Source organism: Bos grunniens, chromosome 21, assembly GCF_055505025.1.
Source record: "Bos grunniens cultivar Pamir isolate PY7600 chromosome 21, Bosgru_T2T1.0, whole genome shotgun sequence".
Lineage (NCBI taxonomy): Eukaryota > Metazoa > Chordata > Mammalia > Artiodactyla > Bovidae > Bos > Bos grunniens.
This window is the reverse complement of record NC_141185.1, coordinates 21,424,799-21,444,585: the sequence shown is the minus strand read 5'-3', so window position 1 is coordinate 21,444,585 and position 19,787 is coordinate 21,424,799. Positions and strand designations below refer to the sequence as shown.

The window sequence follows — 19,787 nt, the reverse complement described above, 5'->3', positions numbered from 1 at the left end:
GACTCAGTGACTTCTAAACTCAGCTCTAGAAAACACATATTCAATAAAAATATATATAGTTACTGAATGCCATTATTCTAGGTACTGATGATAAGTAAATGAGATCAAAGGTCTTATTTTCATAAAGCTTATATTCTAGAAGTGAAAGACAATAAACAATAAATGCATAAATGCAGAAGATACTTTTAGAAAGTGATAATAAAAACTAAAGATAACAAAGCAAGACATGAGAATGTATTTGGGAGGGCAACTTTAAAGGAAAGCCTTCATTAATAAACAACTAAAATGTAACTGAAATGAAAAGAAACCAGTTACAGGAAAATCTGGGGGCAAAGCAATCCAGGCAGCACATATAGCTATTGCACAAAGTCTGTGGCAGAAATAAGTTAAGTATATCCAAGAATAGAAAGAAGGTAAGGTGTAATGTAGGTGAAAATGAAGAAAATGGATGATACAGATGAAGGCATAAATATACACAGGCTACATTATATAGAGCTTTACAGGTCTTGATAAGGGGTTTGGATTTTTCATTATAAGTGTAAATTCTCCACTCTTCTGGGTGGAGAAGAGATTACTGAAAGGCAAGAATGGAAACAGGAAGATCAGTTAGGAAGATAATGAAACCACCCAAGAAAAGATTACCATCTTTTGAAGTACCATGTATTAGCAGAGAATGAGAGTAAGAGACAGGATGAGTACTGTTCTTAAGACAGAATGCACCAGATTTGCCAGTGGATTGAGTGGAAAGAGAGGGAGTAGAAAGAGGAATAAAAGGTGATTCTTCAGATTCTGGCTTATATAACAAGAAATCATAACATTTTCGAAACACCATACTACCCAATTATGACTTTACAAATGACACAAAATGAGGTGACAGCCAGCATCAGTATCTAGAGAATACTGATAGAATCTAACAGTTTACATACGGACAATTTTGTATTTGGTTTCTTTGTAACTCACTACAGCTAGTATGAGTCTAAAATTTTATAGCTCTTTGGTTCTACTTTAATTTGAAAAAATATAAACAAAAACATTTTATATAAATGAACAAGTAAGAAACTACATTTTTAAATCATAAGGACACTTTAGTGTTTTCCATATGCTTTAATTACCATAAAGGATTCAAAACTGCACGGCAAGTGGTCCTACTACAGAGAACAGGTTCATATTGAATGGGTGGCAGATCTGGTCTCTCCTTCAGTGGTGTAAATAAGGCTGCTACTGGAACGACCATTCTTGTGGCTTCCAATCGACTCGATGGCCAAACATTCCAACTAAATCGGACTCCATCTCGTTCTTCATTTTGTTGGATGAATTCCAAATAGGTTGTCATTGTAGAGCTTGATTCTTATTTCTGTAACAAAATTAAAAGATATTTTTAAATCCTATTAAGAAAATTCAAAATAAGTATGGTTTTCCCAATTCCACTGATACTCATCCATTAGAAATCATAAACGAAAGAAAATAATTATCTTAGAAAAAAATTAGCAAGTGAACAATGACCTCAATTATAACAAAATAATGAATGGCTCTACAGAACCCAAAGCTCATTAGGCCCCCAAAGAGGTATTTTATCCTTTTTTTCATTCACTCTTGAAAAAAACTACAGAAAAAATAATAAATGATAAAATTGATGTCCCATTGATTTAAGTCAAAAATGGGGAAAATCCAGGTCTTAAGTTTTCTGTATCAACCTTATCAGTTACATCATTCTAATAAACAGACTGTCAAAAACATTAAATTCTAAAACTCACATGCTTTTCTACCCAGAACGAAGTAAGCTTCCATTAAACTTGTTAAATATAATGCTTAAGAGTACACAACAAAAAGATTTTTCTAAAATGAGGTACTTCTATTTTAGACAGGCAATTTTTTATTATACTAATACAGGACATTTGAGGAACAAGAAATAAACACATGATAAGTGTGTTCCATGTGATGTATATATCACTTACTTCTTTTGCAGAAACAATTCAGAATACTTCTAACATTCCAACATATGAGAGCATTTTAAACTCTAATTTGAGATATATAATTTCAAAATAATCATTTAAACTCACTACCAGAAGAGGGAGATGCCATTTTGGTTAGGGCCCGGTATCAAAAGACATCTTCACCTTGTTATTCTTTAACTGCTTGACTAGGATGCCAGCTCTCCTACCTAGGCAACAGGTCTGTCTCATGCTCTCAAACTGCAGCAGTGGTTAGTGATGGAGGGAAATTATAAAATTTAAAGGTCTAAGAAGATAGAATCTCAAGTACTATCTGGCTGGCTAAAAGATTTGTGGGAGGGATGAATGGCATCAAGAATTGGAGAATTATGAAGGTAGGGTACCAACAGAGCCAGCATGGATGCTGAAGTTGCTAAGAATAATGATGGGATGAGGAACTGATTCTAAAATATAAGTGAGGGAAGAAAAGGTATTATTAGATATAATAGTTTTCATAAAAATGCTCAAATATATTTTGATAATACAAATTACAGAAACTGTTGCTTAACAAACCTAAGTATCTTAAATAGCTAAGAACTTTCCCTTCTTTAAAGAAATAAGAATGTTATTAGTTAATTATATCCTAATTGAAAATATAATAAGAAAATAAAAATTAGACACTGTATTTCCTCCTATCAGAATTTCAGAGACAACTAGGGAATTTTATACTAAGCAAAAGCAATCATGGATTTTTCAAAGATTGACAAAGGGTACAGAGAAATCCTAAAATAACTAGATTTGTTTAGAAAAGATTATTTTAAAGCTAAATATAGGAGATGGCTTTGAGAAAAAAAGAAGCATTCGAGAAAAAAATGGCTGTTGAAAGATAATGATAAAACAAAGGTCAAGGATAATCAGAGGGGAGTTAAAAGATGCCAACATTAGTTTTAGCATAGGAAACAATAAGAGTTTTCCAGGTCCATACGTGAAGCCAGATTTCCTTCATACAATTCAACCAGACAACATATCAAAACAGCAAGTAGATCCGAAAATCCACCTGTCTTCTATTAAGCCTGGCTCAGCTGGTAAAGAATCCTCCTGCAAAGCAGGAGACCTGGGTTCAATCCCTGGGTTGGGAAGATCCCCTGGAGAAGGGAAAGGCTACCCACTTCAGTGTTCTGGCCTGAAGAATTCCATGTACTGTATAGTCCATGGAGTTGCAAAGAGTAGGACGTACTAAGGGACTTTTTTTTTTTTCTTTTCTTTTGTTCTGGATCCTCAATAATGTTTAAGATTATAAAGAGGTCCTGAGAATCACTCCCTTAGGACTCTAGGGCTTAATTTAAAAGCATGGAAGCTGGTAGAGCAGGCTCTATGAAACTTAACGTGAAGACATCTACACACAGCCATTGGCCAGGTTTAAGTTTCTACAAGAGGTAACAAGCCTGGATTGTAACTCGACATCCTTACTTTTTACTGAGACATACTGAGTATCACCTGATTGATATTTAAGTACAATTCCCCTCCTCTTCCTCACTGTTTGTCTCCTCAATCGCTCTGCTCTAAGATCATATTTGTCCTTTAAATCACATCTATTTATTTCTTACATTATCACTTTTCAACAGCAGTCTGAAAAAGTCCCACGTTTTTCTTCTTAATTGGTCCGATTACAGAGACATGCAAAACACCTCCCCAAATTCCTTTCCAAGGGAGAAATTAATCTTAAAATCACTCACTCTAGAACCAATCCTGCCAGGCTTGGTCCCATATTCAACAACTGCATATCTGAAATAAAGTCCTTTTGCAAACCAGCTCTTTATGAAATGGCATTATTTGATAAGCATTCTCTCCCCTAGTACTGTCTGTATAAAAGCATAAAACTAAAAAATTTTGATTCAAACACTAAACTAGGATGCAGACAATATACTAGTCATTACATTTTATTAAGTGGTACAAAACATAAAAGACCATTCTAAAGAAACGTCTCCTTTACAGCACAACTTATAATCATTGGGAATGTACTTTCTTATGGTATAACTAAAGTAAAGAAACATTAAGTCACTTTAACCTAGCACATCAGATATATGCCCATTAGCCATGTTATAGGTAGATAAGTGAGAAACATTGTAAATTGCAAGTAAAATTTGAGTTCCTTCCAATCAGATATATCTGTTAATAGACAATTAAATGTGGCTTTCCCACTTTTCTGTCCTAAAATCCTCAAAGTAGTGTCTTCAACTACTTCCCACGACTAGATTTACTATACTGTACAAATAGCTTAACCTCTCTGATCCTCAAATTCTCATCAGTAAAATGAGGGGTTTTGGTTGGAAAACTACAAGGCCCCTTCCAAATCTAAAATTCTGAGCCAATTAAAAATGACTGAACTTCCAAAATGATGTCAGTTAAGACTACTGGAGAAGGCAGAAAAGGAAGACTTAACATACATCTATAATTAAATCTAAAACTTCTTTTAACCAAGTTCACTTGGCTAGTTATCCACTCCTTTGAAGGGTGGACCTTGAGGAAGCTCCCGGATTCAACATACTCACTCCAGTGATTACAAGCAGATTTACTATGACTTTTCCCTTCCCACCAAAACGGGAAAACATTTAGGGCCGAATGGAAGTACGGACGATGGGTCCAATCTTAAAACTCAAGTCTATTTGTAATCAAGGCCCAAGGTGTGAGCTCTACCTGCACTTTTCTCCTTATCCCCTTTAACTCCCAAGGCCAAACTACGAGTGACGAAGTCACGTCGGGTCAAAGTCTAGGGCTCTTCGGATGAGACAAGGAATGAACCAAGAAGCCAAAGTACCCAGAAGCGGCGATGGGGTGGGGTGCGGTGCGGTGGGGAAGGCAGATCGGCCATGAACGGAGGGTGGGGTGCTGCGAGAGATGCCCTAACTGCTGTTTTTCACTCGACTCTATCTTTCACTCCTGATCTGGGGTAGGTGGGTGAGGGAGCCGGGTTCCCAGGCCCTGATAGAACTAAGCAGAGGGGGTGGGTGAGAAGGTCACAAGTTCAGGGCTCAAGGCAGCCCCCGCCGGGCCGGGTCGCAGCCCCTGCGCACCCCCATCTGGCCTGGGGCACCCAGAAGGCAGAGTGGGCACCACCCTCGAGACCCCGGCCCGCGGACCCGCCGCCGACCTTCCCCCGCTTCCCAGTGAGCGCTCGCGGCCCCGAAATCGATCCTTACCACAGTGCCACCACGTACGAGATCTGCGCCTGTTGCAGCCTCTACCTTACAAATCCGTCCCCTCCGCCGAGCGGCAGCGGCCGTGGCACCGCAATCAGGGACCGCGCAGCCCCGCCCCCGGCCTGCGCACAGAACACTGCTGGACCAACATGGCTGGTGCCGCCTCTGCCACGTCAAAGGGAGGGGGAGGGGCGGGGCGGGAGCTGGGGGGTGGGGCGGGGACATTCTGGGGGCGGGGCGACCGAGCCGCCGAACCGCAGGGGAGCGAGCGGGACCCCGGCGGAGCCCGGAGGTTGGAGAAGGGGAGGAGAGAGGGGAGGGGGGAAAGGCGGAGACGGAGCTGGAGGGGCGGGGCGACAGTGACAAACCCAACACGACTACCCCGGAGAGGCGCGGAAACCAGGTGGAACTAAAACGCGAGGGTGGGGCTGCGTCGTGGCGATGCGGTCTCCTCTCCCAGGAGTCACGGCGGATCCCACTCCCCTTGGGCCTCCACGATGTACGACCTTCTGTCGCCAGACTCCTCACCTCGTTGAGAGAAACGGAGGTGTTCCCGAGGACATCCTCTCCTCTAGGGCCCTGGTTGATTCCAAGAACAAGCCGCATCTCCCCTGAAAAAGCAAAGTGAGAAGTTCATTCTTTCACTTAGTGCAACAAACATTTACTGAACGTTCGTCTGCTTTGTGCTAGGCACAGTAGCGATGCTGTGATACCGCGTAGGCAAAAAAGGCCAAATATTCGGTCTGGAAGAACTTACATACTATTTATACACTATTGATGTATTCCCAGTTTACCTCCCCTCCTACACTGCCTCCGCCACCTCTCCCCGCTAAACACATACAAACACACACACACACACCCTCTACAATCTTTGGTTGATTCATCTTGATGAGTTTCCTGCTTCTCTTTTCAAGAAAAGAATTGAGCAAAATGGGGAAGACGGAAATTGGCTGGAAAGACACTGAACCTTGATGGTCCGAGGCAATCCCACCCTTCAGTGAGGAGTTTGTTGACTAAAAAAATAATATAGTCACAACCTTAAAGAAGAGAGGTATTTTATTTGGTGGAAATGTTAAGGACTTTGAGCCCAGAAGCAGCATCTCACTAGACCTGAGAAATCTGCTCCAAGGAGGCAAGAGGGGGAGTCATGCTATATACAAGTTTACAACAAAGTGGGGCAGGCAGTCTGACCATCAAAGATTATTGTGAGGTAAGGGAAAACAACATTCAGAAAACTAAGATCATGGCATCTGGTCCTATCACTTCATGGCAAATAGATGGGGAAACAGTGGAAACACTGGCTGACTTTATTTTGGGGGGCTCCAAAATCACTGCAGATGGTGACTGCAGCCATGAAATTAAAAGACGCTTACTCCTTGGAAGGAAAGTTATGACCAACCTAGACAGCTTATCAAAAAGCAGAGATGTTACTTTGCCAACAAAGGTCCTTCTAGTCAAGGCTATGGTTTTTCCAGTAGTCATATATGGATGTGAGTTGAACTATAAAGAAAGCTAAGTGTTGAAGAATTGATGCTTTTGAACTGTGGTTTTGGAGAAGACTCTTGAGAGTCCCTTGGACTGCAAGGAGATCCAACCGTCCATCCTAAAGGAAATCAGTCCTGAACATCCATTGGAAGTACTAAAGCTGAAGCTGAAACTCCCCTACTTTGGCCAACTCATGTGAAGAACTGACTCATTGGAAAAGACCCTGATGCTGGGAAAGATTGAAGGCAGGAGAAGGGGATGACAGAGGATGCAATGGTTGGATCGCATCACCAACTGAATGGACACGAGTTTGAGTAAACTCCAGGAGTTAGTGATGGACAGGGAGGCCTGACATGCTACAGTCCAAGGGGTTGCAGAGTCAGACACGACTGAGCGACTGAACTGAACTGAACTGAAGGGAAATCAGGTATCAAGTTAAGGAATTTAGCATTCTACGTATGGGAAGATGCAAGTCTCTGGGCTCACTGACTTCATTCCTTTCATATGGACCTCAACTCTCTGGGGCCAAATCCTGTTTTATGATTGTTTACATCCTTAATTCCTTGTTCACCTTAAGGAGTGGCAAATGTGGCAGATGGCTGCTTCCCCTAGCTTCTCAGCAATCCTGGGGGTGGAGGGTAGGGAGGGGGGCATGGCAGCATCTGGTGGACAGAAGGCATTGTGTTCCAAAATTGCTGATGTCTGTGACATTTCTTATTTATTGATATGGCAGGAGTTACTTCACGTAACAGATTGTTCATGAAATTATTTCCAAAAAGGACAATACCTAAACTCTTGCCAAGCTTAGCCCTATAAGCATTTTACTGCACAGAGAAAATGATTAATTTTTTTGTTCTTCAAAGCTTATATTCACAAGAAAGAAGATACATAGCAAATATATATTTTACTTTCTCTAAGCTTGTTTTGTAAGATAAAAGAGGGTGACTTTGGTTGTCAAATTTTAAACACTCCTGAAGAGGAAATGGGAATCAAAATTCTGTACAGACCTGCAAACAAAGTGGGGTCAGTGTGCCACCTTAACAAGGATTCTTGACTGAAAGTACAGCAAGTAAATAGCTGTAGACAATGATATAAAGGTGGAATATGGACATTCACAGAAAAAAACAAGATCTAAGAATGAGTAGGGTAAATAGAGACAGATGAGAGGATCCACTGGGATCCTGGAATTCCGTGAGGAATAAATCAAAGTACAGCACCTTTGGTAATTTCATTCATGTTATGGTCCCCAGAGAGGGATCTTTGCCATCCAACTCAATGAAGTCTAAGAACTCATAATGTTTATGTTTTCAACTGGACAAAAGGCTGTTGTTTCCTATTCCAATGAAATAAATGTTAGGATGGGTAACAAATTCAATTATATCTGTCTTTATGTACTTAAAGATTAATGAGTTTAAGAGTTAACCCTTCTACATATTAGTATCTATTAGACCCAACTTTAGTTTTCAAAGATTTCCTCTTCTGGGAGTACTATTTGTAAGGATTGATTTTTTTACAACTTTTATTCTTTCTTAAAGGTCTTCCAAAACACAAAAATTCATTAAAAAATAGAATTTAAAAAAAGGATAAAACTTTATTCTATTTGCAGTAGTTACATGGGTCCATTGAACTCTTGTAAATCTAGGATAAATCATGGAAACTTACTGATCTTATTTTTCCTGTCTTGCAACATTCTGCTACTTCATCATCCATGGAATTATTTCATCATTAATGATTAATTGTTCCAAACTATGCTTTAAAATATACTAAAATAATAAGAAAATGGAAAATGATATAATTACCTAAGATGATAGAATAGTGAAGTAAAGCATCACTATTGCATTATCCTTCAGTTTTCTTTTTGCAATGCTCCAAGTACTGTAGCTTCTTTCAAGATCTTTATACTATGTCTCTAGCTTTCATTGAATATAGTTGAGAATTCAGAAGATGAATACAGAAATAGAGAGAAATACAGAAATTTCTCTCTAATAATAAGAGCAAAATCTTAAATTAGAATCTTTAGATGACCATTTCCTAAATGAATGTTTCAAAGTCAAGAACTAATGAGTCAACAACATATTTCTAAAGACAAAAACTGTGATATCCTCATTTAGTTATTCATTCAAAAGGAATAACTTCATTCCACAAGATTTGCAGCAAGCATCTGCATGATCTTATTTTGCTAAGAGCACATATTATGGAATTCTTTCATCTTTTATGATGTTTATATGGATAATTTACTTGATTATTTTTAAGGGGATATTTGCTAATGGCAGTTTTGTATACAAAGATGATAAGAAGGAAACAGGTAATCTAGAAATTAAAAATTCTTTGAGTTGCTCATTTATTAAACTAAGAATACATATGTTTTGCAACTAGGTAGCAAAGAAGATGGCTGTCCTCTATTCCACAAAATGATGAGCTTTTAAAGGTTTCAGAAAACTCTTTGTCTTATGTTTTGATGATGCAACTGCAAAAAGAACCAGAAGTAACAATAAGCAATTCATAGTATGCAGTAGTAATGTATTTGGAATTTGCAGTCACCATGTGCCAGACGGATGTGTTCCAGACACATTATTGCAGGCAATGAGAAGGTAGTCGCATTCAGAGCACATTGCCCATTTGAAGTATTATCTTCAAAACCAGGAAAATAGGGAATAAAAACTGGGATTTTCTATGCTTACTTATTTAAATTTCCAATAAAGTTGCTTTCCATTATCCTTTTATTCTTTTTTAAATAATGGCTTTATTGAATATCCCTTTAATCTAAATATGTATTGGTTATTCATGAAATGACTTGAAGATATAAACTTAAAAAGGACAATGAGTCCAGATGGTAAACGGTGAAAACTATTTTTTCTGATATATTGAAAGTTAAGTAGTTTTGATCTGAAGAAGAATAGAGACTGGGAAAGAAATGTTTTAATTGAAGTATAGTTGATTTACAATGTTGTGTTTGTTTTTGGTCTGGTATACAGCAAAGTGATTCTGATACATAGATATAGATAGATATGTGTATATATTCTTTTGACTAGATCAGTCTGACTTAAGAAAATACAGGTAAGATTTATAGTACAGAATGTTTTGCCTATGTTCTCTTCTAAGACTTTCATGGTATCATGTCATTTAAGTCTTAAGTCATTTTGAGCTTATTTTTGCAAATGGTGTGAGAGCGTGTTCTAACTTCACTGATTTACATGCAACTGTTCAGGTTTCCCAACACCACTTGCTAAAGAGACTGTCTTTTCCCCATTGGATATTCTTGCCTCTTTTGTTGAAGATCAATTAACCATACGTGTGTGAGCTGATTTCTGGGCTCTCTCTTTTCTGTTCCATTGATCCATATGTCTGTTTTACGTGTAGTATGTGTAGGACTAGCACACTGTTGGGGCTTCCCTAGGGGCTCAGTGGTATAGAATCCACCTGCCAATGCAGAGGATACAGGTTTGATCCCTGGTCTGGGAAGATTCCCTGGAGAACCCACTGCAGTATTCTGGTCTCAAAGAGCTTAGCAACTGAACAACAAAAAACAACACTGTTTTGATTACTCTAGCTTTGTAGTAATGTCTGAAGTCTGGGAGGGTTATGCCTCCAACTTCGTTCTTTCTCCTCAGGATTGCTTTGGCAATTCTGGGTCTTCTGAAGTTCCATAAAATTTTTAGGATTATTTGTTCTAGTTCTGTGAAAAATGTAATGGGCAATTTGACAGGTATTGCATTAAATCTGTAGATTGCTTTGAAGAGTATGGCCATTTTAAAGAATGGAACATTTCTTGAGCTCCTGAGAAAGGACTCAGACAACGAATTGGAAAAAGGGAAAATCTCCCAAAACAATCTTTACTGGCTTTCTATTTAATTATAGACATCCCTAGACCAAGGCATTTTAGATCAATATGTAAACTTGAAGGATACTAGTTAAACATTTACCAACATGCAACTGATTATAACTGTTTGCTTTCAGTTACACCACCCTGTAAGTCCTAGCACAAAATGACTGTTCCCCCAAATATTTATGAATTGAGCATGAAACTTAAACAATTATAAAATACTGTTTTTATCATTATCATTCATATGTATTTAGATTGACTGTAAAACTATAAAATCTGACATAAATCCCCCCACAGAAAAAGTCTTTTTTAAAAGCAAATACTCCTAAGATAATTACTTCAAAATGGTATTTTTTGAAAATGTCAGAATAGCCTGGCGTACTGCAGTCTATGGGGTCACAAAAAGTAGAACACAACTGAGTGGCTGAACAACAGCGAATTAAAAAGAGGAAGAAGGAGAGGTCCCATGGTCAAATAAAGTCTGGAAATGCCAGTTATGTAAAATAGGTCTCTTAATTTGTCAAGAGTTTTCATATGTTAATATTCATTGTGAATCTTTAAGAGTGGCATTTGTGTACATTTCCCAAAGATATCTGACCTTGGACTTTTTCCAGGGACTATCTAGGGGCAAGTATTCTAAACAACCTATGACTTTGTCTTCAGTCATTAATTACTTTAATCACTAGTTAATGTGTAACAGCCAGTATTTTCCTTCCCACTTTTGAACCCACAGGTTTTTCCAAACTGGAGATTTCAGTAGTAGAGTCAAAGAATACAAATTTCTTGAAATTGCATATGGTCACCAGCAGATGGTGCCTTCACCTCTACTTTTTCTTTCTGGTTTAATCTGTTTTTTGGGTTTTGTCCTGTGGGATCTCAGTTCTCTGCCCAGGGATTGAACCCGGGTCACAACAGTAAAAGCACCAAATCCTAACCACTAGACTAGGGAATAAATGAAGCACCTGTAGTTTTTTCTAACATGGATTGTCTTCTGTTTGTTCAGATGGTGACATTATAAGACACCACGCAACTATTTTTGGAGTACTCAATGGAAAAAGTAATACTAAGCATCAGCAGAGTGTCCATATATATATTGCATATGTGATGCCATAGTCCATATAGTGTTGTAGTCTGCTCATACAACTACAACTGTTGTTTAGTTGCTAAGTCATGTCCAACTCTTTGCAACCCCATGGACTGCAGCATGCCAGGTTTCCCTGTCCTTCATTATCTCCTGGAGTTTGCTCAAACTCATGTCCATTGAGTCTATGATGCCATCTTCTATCTCCCCCTTCTCCTCCTGCCCTCAATCTTTCCAAGCATCAGTTTCTTTTCCAGTGAGTCAGCTTTTCACATCTGGTGGCCAAAGTATTGGAGCTTTGGCTTCAGCATCAGCCCTTCCAATGAATATTCAGGGTTGATTTCCTTTAGGATTGAGTGGCTTGGTCTCCTTGCTGTCCAAGGGACTCTCAAGAGTCTTCTACAGCACCACAGTTCAAAAGCATCAATTCTCTGGCATTCAGCCTTCTTTCTGGTCCAACTCTCGCATCCATACATGACTACTGGAAAAACCATAGCTTTAACTCTACAGACCTTTATCAGCAAAGTGATTTTAAAAAATCTGAAAAATAGTCTTGGAATGTTATATTAATTTCATAAAATAGTTTTCCATTATAGTGTTATCTAGTTTTAAATCACCTTGAATGATGAATCCTTTTCAATTTCAGGAGTTTGTTTTGCCTATTCTTATTGCAGTATACACATGGTGATAAATTTTCATTCATGTTTGACCTTAATGAAAATGTAGATCTATTTTATGAGTTCCAAAAATGGGCAGAAGACCTAAATAATCAACATGACAATTTATTAGAGAAATTCAAATCAAAGCGACAATGAGGTACCACTTCGCACCAGTCAGAATGGCCATCATCAAAAAGTCTACAAACAACAAATGCTGGAAAGGGTATGGAGAAAAGAGAGCCCTTCTACACTGTTGATGGGAATGTAGCCACTGTGATGCAGCCACTGTGGAAAACAACATGAAGAGTCCTCAGAAAATTAAAAATAGAGTTATCATATGATCCAGCAATCCCTCTCCTGGGCACAGATCCAGACAAAATTCTAATTGAAAAACATACATGCAGCCCTATGTTCATAACAGCACTATTCACAATAGCCAAGACATGGAAACAACCTAAACGTCCATTGACAGATGAATGGATAAAGAAGATGTGGCACGTATATACAATGGAATACTACTCAGTGATTTTAAAAATGCCATTTGTAGCAACATGGATGCAGCTAGAGATTATGATACTAAGTGATGTAAGTCAGAAAGAGAAGGACAAATAACATAAGATACCACTTACATACGGAATCTAAAATATAACACAAATGAACCTACCTATGAAACAGAAACAGAACCATAACATAGAGAACAGACTGGTGATTATCAAGGGGGAGGGATGGAGTGGGAGGATGGGGCTAGCAAATACAGGCTTTTATGCATAGAATGAATAAACAACAAACTCCTACTGCATAGCACAGAGAATTATATTCAATATGCTATGATAAACCATAATGGAAAAGAATATTAAAAAAGAATGCATAAATATATACATATATTTATAACCAAATCACTTTGCTGTACAGCAGCAACAAACACAGCAATGTAATTCAACTCTACTTCAATAAAAAAATTGATAAATTTGTAAAAAAAATTATACACAAGAGTTATAGAATTCTAAACTCAAACAGATCTGAGTGATCAGTTAGTCTAATCCCTGTACATAACAAATGAATGTGAGGATAATAGAGTTTAAGTAGCATATCCAAGGTCAGGGTGTTTATGTCCATTTAAAACCTAGAGCACTTGGTATTAGTTTCATGCCTGTCATATCCTCCTTAAACGTTGGCGAGACTTGTCATTAAAATTTCTAGCTTTTGTTCAAACAGCAATTGTTTCTACTCCACAGAGTGCCCCACCAGTATTATACTTCAATATCATTTCATTCTGCCACTCTGACCAAATACATAATTATTACTAAGAGTACATGTAATCAAACAAAACATATGAAACAGTATGCTCTGCTCTTCATTCAGTTATAGCTAAAGAAACAGAACATGGTTACTTTTAAATTTTTTAAAAAATATTTTTTGAAAAATATTTTTTGAAGTTTTTTTCCTTTTCTTTTTATCTACTGTTTATTTGATTTCCAAAGAACGTAAGAATTATTAAAACCATGTAGCAAAGAAGAGAACTCCTACTTTAAAAGGAAGGAGCTAGATTTGTATTTTTACTTTAAAAGGGGAGTAAAGTATTGGGTTTGGGGTTTCTATAATTAAATTAGACCTTGCCTCAACTTTTCGGCCTCAAGTAAGCTTTGTTGGATCTGGATTCAAAAGCTTAAGAACAGCATTCTCAGAGATAAAGAGACTGACTGCTCATGCCCAAAGGGTGTGATCTAAGACTAAGTGTGACCTTGAATCTAATAGAATTGCCTCTCTCTAATCTACAGCCAGTTCCAGTTCCAGTTCAGTCGCTCAGTCGTGTCCGACTCTTTGCAACCCCATGAATTGCAGCATGCCAGGCCTCCCTGTCCATCATCAACACCCAGAGTTTACTCAAACTCATGTCCATTGAGTCGGTGATGCTATCCAGCCATCTAATGCTCTGTCGTCCCTTTCTCCTCCTGCCCCCAATTCCTCCCAGCATCAGGGTCTTTTCCAATGAGTCAACTCTTCGCACCAGGTGGCCAAAGTATTGGAGTTTCAGCTTTAGCATCCGTCCTTCCAATGAACAACCAGGACTGATCTCCTTTAAAATGCACTGGCTGTATCTCCTTGCAGTCCAAGGGACTCTCAAGAGTCTTCTCCAACACCACAGTTCAAAAGCATCAGTTCTTCGGCACTGAGCTTTCTTCACAGTCCAACTCTCACATCCATACGTGACCACTGGAAAAACCATAGCCTTGACTATACGGACTTTGTTGGCAAAGTAATGTCTCTGCTTTTGAATATGCTATCTAAGTTGGTCATAATTTCCTTCCAAGGAGTAAGCATCTTTTAATTTCATGGCTGCATTCACCATCTGCAGTGATTTTGGAGCCCAGAAAAATAAAGTCTGACACTGTTTCCACTGTTTCCCCATCTATTTCCCATGAAGTGATGGGACCAGATGCCATGAACTTCATTTTCTGAATGTTGAGCTTTAAGCCAACTTTTTCACTCTCCACTTTCATTTTCATCAAGAGGCTTTTTAGTTCCTCTTCACTTTCTGCCATAAGGGTGGTGTCACCTGCATATCTGAAGTTATTGATATTTCTCCCAGCAATGTTGATTCCAGCTTGTGCTTATTCCTGTCCAGCGTTTCTCATGATGTACTCTGCATAGAAATTAAATAAGCAGGGTGACAATATACAGCCTTGACGTACTCCTTTTCCTATTTGGAACCAGTCTGTTGTTCAACGTCCAGTTCTAACTGTTGCTTCCTGACCTGCATATAGGTTTCTCAAGAGACAGGTCAGGTGGTCTGGTATTCCCATCTCCTGAAGAATTTGCCACAATTTATTGTTATCCACACAGTCAAAGGCTTTGGCATAGTCAATAAAGCAGAAATAGATGTTTTTCTGGAACTCTCTTGCTTTTTCCATGAGCCAGTGGATGTTGGCAATTGATCTCTGGTTCCTCTGCCTTTTCTAAAATCAGCTTGAACATCTGGAAGTTCACGGTTCATGTATTGCTGAAGCCTGGCTTGGAGAATTTTGAGCATTACTTTGCTAGTGTGTGAGATGAATGCAATTGTGCGGTAGTTTGAGCATTCTTTGGCATTGCCTTTCTTTGGGATTGGAATCCAAACTGACCTTTTCCAGTCCTGTGGCCACTGCTGAGTTTTCCAAATTTGCTGGCATATTGAGTGCAGCACTTTCACAGCATCATCTTTCAGGATTTGAAATAGCTCAACTGGAATTCCATCACCTCCACTAGCTTTGTTCATAGTGATGCTTTCTAAGGCTCATGTGAATTCACATTCCAGAATGTCTGGCTCTAGGTGAGTGATCACACCATCGTGATTATCTGGGTCATGAAGATCTTTTTTGTACAGTTCTTCTGTGTATTCTTGCCACCTCTTCTTAATATCTTCTGGTTCTGTTAGGTCTATATCATTTTTCTGTCCTTTATTGAGCACATCTTTGCATGAAATGTTCCTTTGATATCTTTAATTTTCTTGTAGAGATCTCTAGTCTTTCCCATTCTGTTGTTTTCCTCTATTTCTTTGCACTGATCACTGAGGAAGGCTTTCTTATCTCTCCTTGGTATTCTTTGGAACTCTGCACTCAGATGTTTATATCTTTCCTTTTCTCCTTTGCTTTTTGCTTCTCTTCTTTTCACAGCTATTTGTAAGGCCTCCTCAGATAGCCATTTTGCTTTTTTGCATTTCTTTTCCATGGGGATGGTCTTGATCCCTGTCTCCTGTACAGTGTCACGAACCTCCATCCATAGTTCATCAGGCACTCTATCTATCAGATCTAGGCCTTTAAATGTATTTCTCACTTCCACTGTATAATCATAAGGGATTTGATTTAGGTCATACCTAAATGGTCCAGTGGTTTTCCCTACTTTCTTCAATTTAAGTCTGATTTTGGCAATAAGGAGTTCATGATCTGAGCCACAGTCAGCTCCTGGTCTTGTTTTTGCTGACTGTACAGAGCTTCTCCATCTTTGGCTGTAAATAATATAATCAATCTGATTTCAATATTGACCATCTGGTGATGTCCATGTGTAGAGTCTTCTCTTGTGTTGTTGGAAGAGGGTGTTTGCTATGAGAAGTGCGTTCTCTTGACAAAACTCTATTAGTCTTTGCCCTGCTTCATTCCGTACTCCAAGGCCAAATTTGCCTATTACTCTGGGTGTTTCTTGAGTTCCTGCTTTTGCATGCCAGTCCCCTACAATGAAAAGGACATCTTTTTTGGGTGTTAGTTCTAAAAGGTCTTGTAGGTCTTCATAGAACTGTTCAACTTCAGCTTCTTCAGTGTTACTGGTTGGGTCATAGCCTTGGATTACTGTGATATTGAATGGTTTGCCTTGGAAATGAACAGAGATCATTCTGTCGTTTTTCAGATTGCATCCAAGTACTGCATTTCAGACTCTCTTGTTGACCATGATGGCTACTCCATTTCTTCTAAGGGATTCCTGCCCACAGTAGTAGATATAATGGTCATCTGAGTTAAAGTCACCCATTCAAGTTCATTTTAGTTCGTTGATTCCTAGAATGTCAATGTTCACTCTTGCCATCTCCTGTTTGACCACTTCCAATTTGCCTTGATCATGGACCTAACATTCCAGGTTCCTATGCAATATTGCTCTTTAGTGGGTCATAAAGGCTCTCACAAGAGATGAGCTGTATCTTGTAGAGCACAGTAATTTTTAGAGCAATGGTTAATTAATCTGACTACCCAAGATGGACTCTCACCTCCATCCACTTCCTAGCTGTATGATCTGGGCATGTTATATAACCTTTTCTGAGCCAGTTTCTTCATCTGAAAATAAACATAATAATTGTATTTACCACTTAGAATAACAACATATCATGATAATTTGTATAAAATATTTAGCCCAAAGAAAGAGAAAAGCAGTTTCTGAAAACCTGAAATTAGCCTGGCTCTATCTCTGGGTTGGGAAGATCCCCTGGAGGAGGACATGGCAACCCACTCCAGCATCTTGCCTGGAGAATCCCATGGAGAGAGGAGCCTGGCAGGCTATAGTCCATAGAGTCGCAGAGTCAGACATGACTGAAGCGACTGAGCATGCACACCTGGTCAGGCCTAAAAAATCACATATAGGTATTTAACCAAGGAACAGAACTCATCAGAATTGTCCTCCTCAAAATTGTCCCCATTTCCTGACAGCAAACCTCCACTGTCCCCACATCACCTAATAAAGCCCAATGCCCACGATCGTGTCTGACACATCATAGAAAACTGATAAACCTAGACAGCATAGTAAAAAGCAGAGACATTACTTTGCCAACAAAGGTCCATCTAGTCAAGGCTATGGTTTTTCCAGTAGTCATGTATGGATGTGAGAGTTGGACTGTGAAGAAAGCTGAACACCAAAGAATTGATGCTTTTGAACTGTGATGTTGGAGATGACTCTTGAGAGTCCCTTGGACATCAAGGAGATCCAACCAGTCCATTCTAAAGGAAATCAGCCTGGGTGTTCATTGGAAGGACTGATGTTGAAGCTGAAACTCCAATATTTTGGCCACCTGATGCAAAGAGCTAACTCACTGGAAAAGACCCTGATGCTGGGAGGAGTTGGGGGCAGGAGAAGGGGATGACAGAGGATGAGATGGTTAGATGGCATCACTGACTCAATGGACATGGGTTTGGGTGAACTCTGGGAGTTGGTGATGGACAGGGAGGCCTGGTGTGCTGCGGTTCATGGGTTGCAAAGAGTCAGACATGACTGAGCGACTGAACTAACTGAATTGAAACGTTAATTGGATGACTGAATTTATTAAAGTTTAATGCATAAAAGAGAGAAGTTAAATTTCAGACTGTAGCCAAGGAGAAAAGAACTGACAAAGTATGGTAAGACAGAATTCTAGGGTGTGTGCTAAGTTGTTTGAGTCATGTCTGACTCTTTGACAGCCTATGGACTGTAGCCTGCCAGGCTCCTCTGTCCATGGGATTTTTCAGGCAAGAATACTGGTCTGGGTTGTCACGCCCTCCTCCAGGGGATCTTGCCCAACCCAGAGATCGAACCCATGTCTCTATGTCTCCTGCATTGCCAGGTGATTTCTTTACCACTAACACCACCTGGGAAGCCCCAAATTCTACGGGAGTAAATCTTAAAGAATAAGGAGGAAAAGGTAAAATGGATGTACTAAGCTATGTTTCTCACTTGGAATGCTTTCGAAAAATTTCAGTTTCAGAGTCCTACAGCCAATAAACAGAGTCAGAAACTCTGGAGGAGAGAGTTATAGGACCCAGGAGTCTGTATTTTAAAGAATTTCTTGCAGATAATTCTTATATACACAAATACTTGAAAATAACTGAGCTGCTTAAAAGGACATAAAATACAGGGACAAATTTTTCATTTAGCTCTGCAAGTTTGACTTAGCAGATGCTGCTGTCATCAATAAACAGACATTCTGTGCTCACAACCTTCATATTACTCCTACAGCCAAACACCAATGTGAGAAACATTGAAACATAAAAATATTTCCACTGTAAACTGAGAAGTGACTGGAAATCTTTAAAAACAGGGCCTCAGAAGCAGTTAAGTATCTTAGAAATAGTTCTTCCTAGGAAGAAATGGTTATTATAGTCTTAGATGTTCAGATTTCTAATAAGTTGTTTTTCTTCAGAATAACTTCATCAACTGTCTCATAGTTTCTTCTCAACTGTCTCATATCTCAATCAAAACACTCAAAAATACTTAGTGCAGGGGACTTCCCTGGTTTTCCAGTGGTTAAGACTTCACCTTCCAATACAGGGGTTGCGGGTTCTATCCCTGGTCAGGAAGCTAACATGACTCATGACCGAAAAACCAAAAATAAAGCAGAAGCAGTATTGTTACAAATTCAATAAAGACTTAAAAAAATACTTAGTGCAACTTCCTATTTATAACCATATTAAACGTGTTCCAAAATTCATTCCTTAATTCTTTTAAGCAAGATTAGTTTTAAAGAGCAGACAGTAACCCTTATAAATGTTTAATTAATTTCCTCTCTCTTGAATGAATTCATCCCTGCGTATTTAAAATTTTAGAACCATTTCAGAATTATTGATGTCTTTCATTACACACTTCTTTTGAAAAAAAATTCTTATTATTTCCTGGGACAAGCTTTGTTTTATTTTGTTATCTCTCTCCTTGTTTCCTTCATCCATGTGTAGTTTTGCCATGCACTTTTATATGGAGTCCAGTATTAAGAATTGTTCCCTTTGTGGTTGATCTAGTAGGTTCTTTTCTATAGAAAAATGGGGGAAAACTGCTAATATGCTACTTTCCAAAGAAAAAAGTATGTGCAAGAAAATCCAGAAATGACACATTATGATTTCTAATTTATTCTTGATCATCACCAAAATGTTTGTTGACAGGAGTGTTTCTCCACATCTCTTATAAGTTTGTTTCTTCTAAAATCAGTAAGATTTTTTAACCAAATAACTTTCTAGTTTGCAGCCAGGCAGTTTCTTTCCATATCTCCAGTTGTTTAGTTAGTATTTATAAGCACTAATTCTTAAGCGCTTAACCTAAAGATCGTCCTTACTTTATCTCCAGTTTATAAAGTTACATTCTGGTTTTAAAATCAACTGTGTGCAATCTAAAAACTGATTTAAGAAC

At 38.6% G+C, this 19,787-nt stretch overlaps 1 protein-coding gene across 3 annotated transcripts in view; it reads right to left on the bottom strand.

Moving 5' to 3' along the window:
* The window catches only part of SEC23A (SEC23 homolog A, COPII component), an 82,427-nt gene that overhangs the window by 61,122 nt on the left and 1,518 nt on the right, over window positions 1-19,787 (bottom strand). Inside the window, exons 2-4 of one of the 3 annotated variants that reach the window (XM_086363440.1) lie at window positions 16,912-16,978; window positions 5,660-5,742; window positions 1,113-1,354 (exon numbers count right to left, since the gene is read on the bottom strand). In XM_086363440.1, coding sequence (XP_086219566.1) covers window positions 1,113-1,333 — 221 coding nt within the window. In that variant the 5' untranslated portion in view covers window positions 1,334-1,354; window positions 5,660-5,742; window positions 16,912-16,978. Of the gene's footprint in view, window positions 1-1,112; window positions 1,355-5,131; window positions 5,250-5,659; window positions 5,743-16,911; window positions 16,979-19,787 lie in introns of those variants that run through there. The other 2 variants (XM_086363439.1, XM_086363438.1) reach the window with 2 other exon arrangements.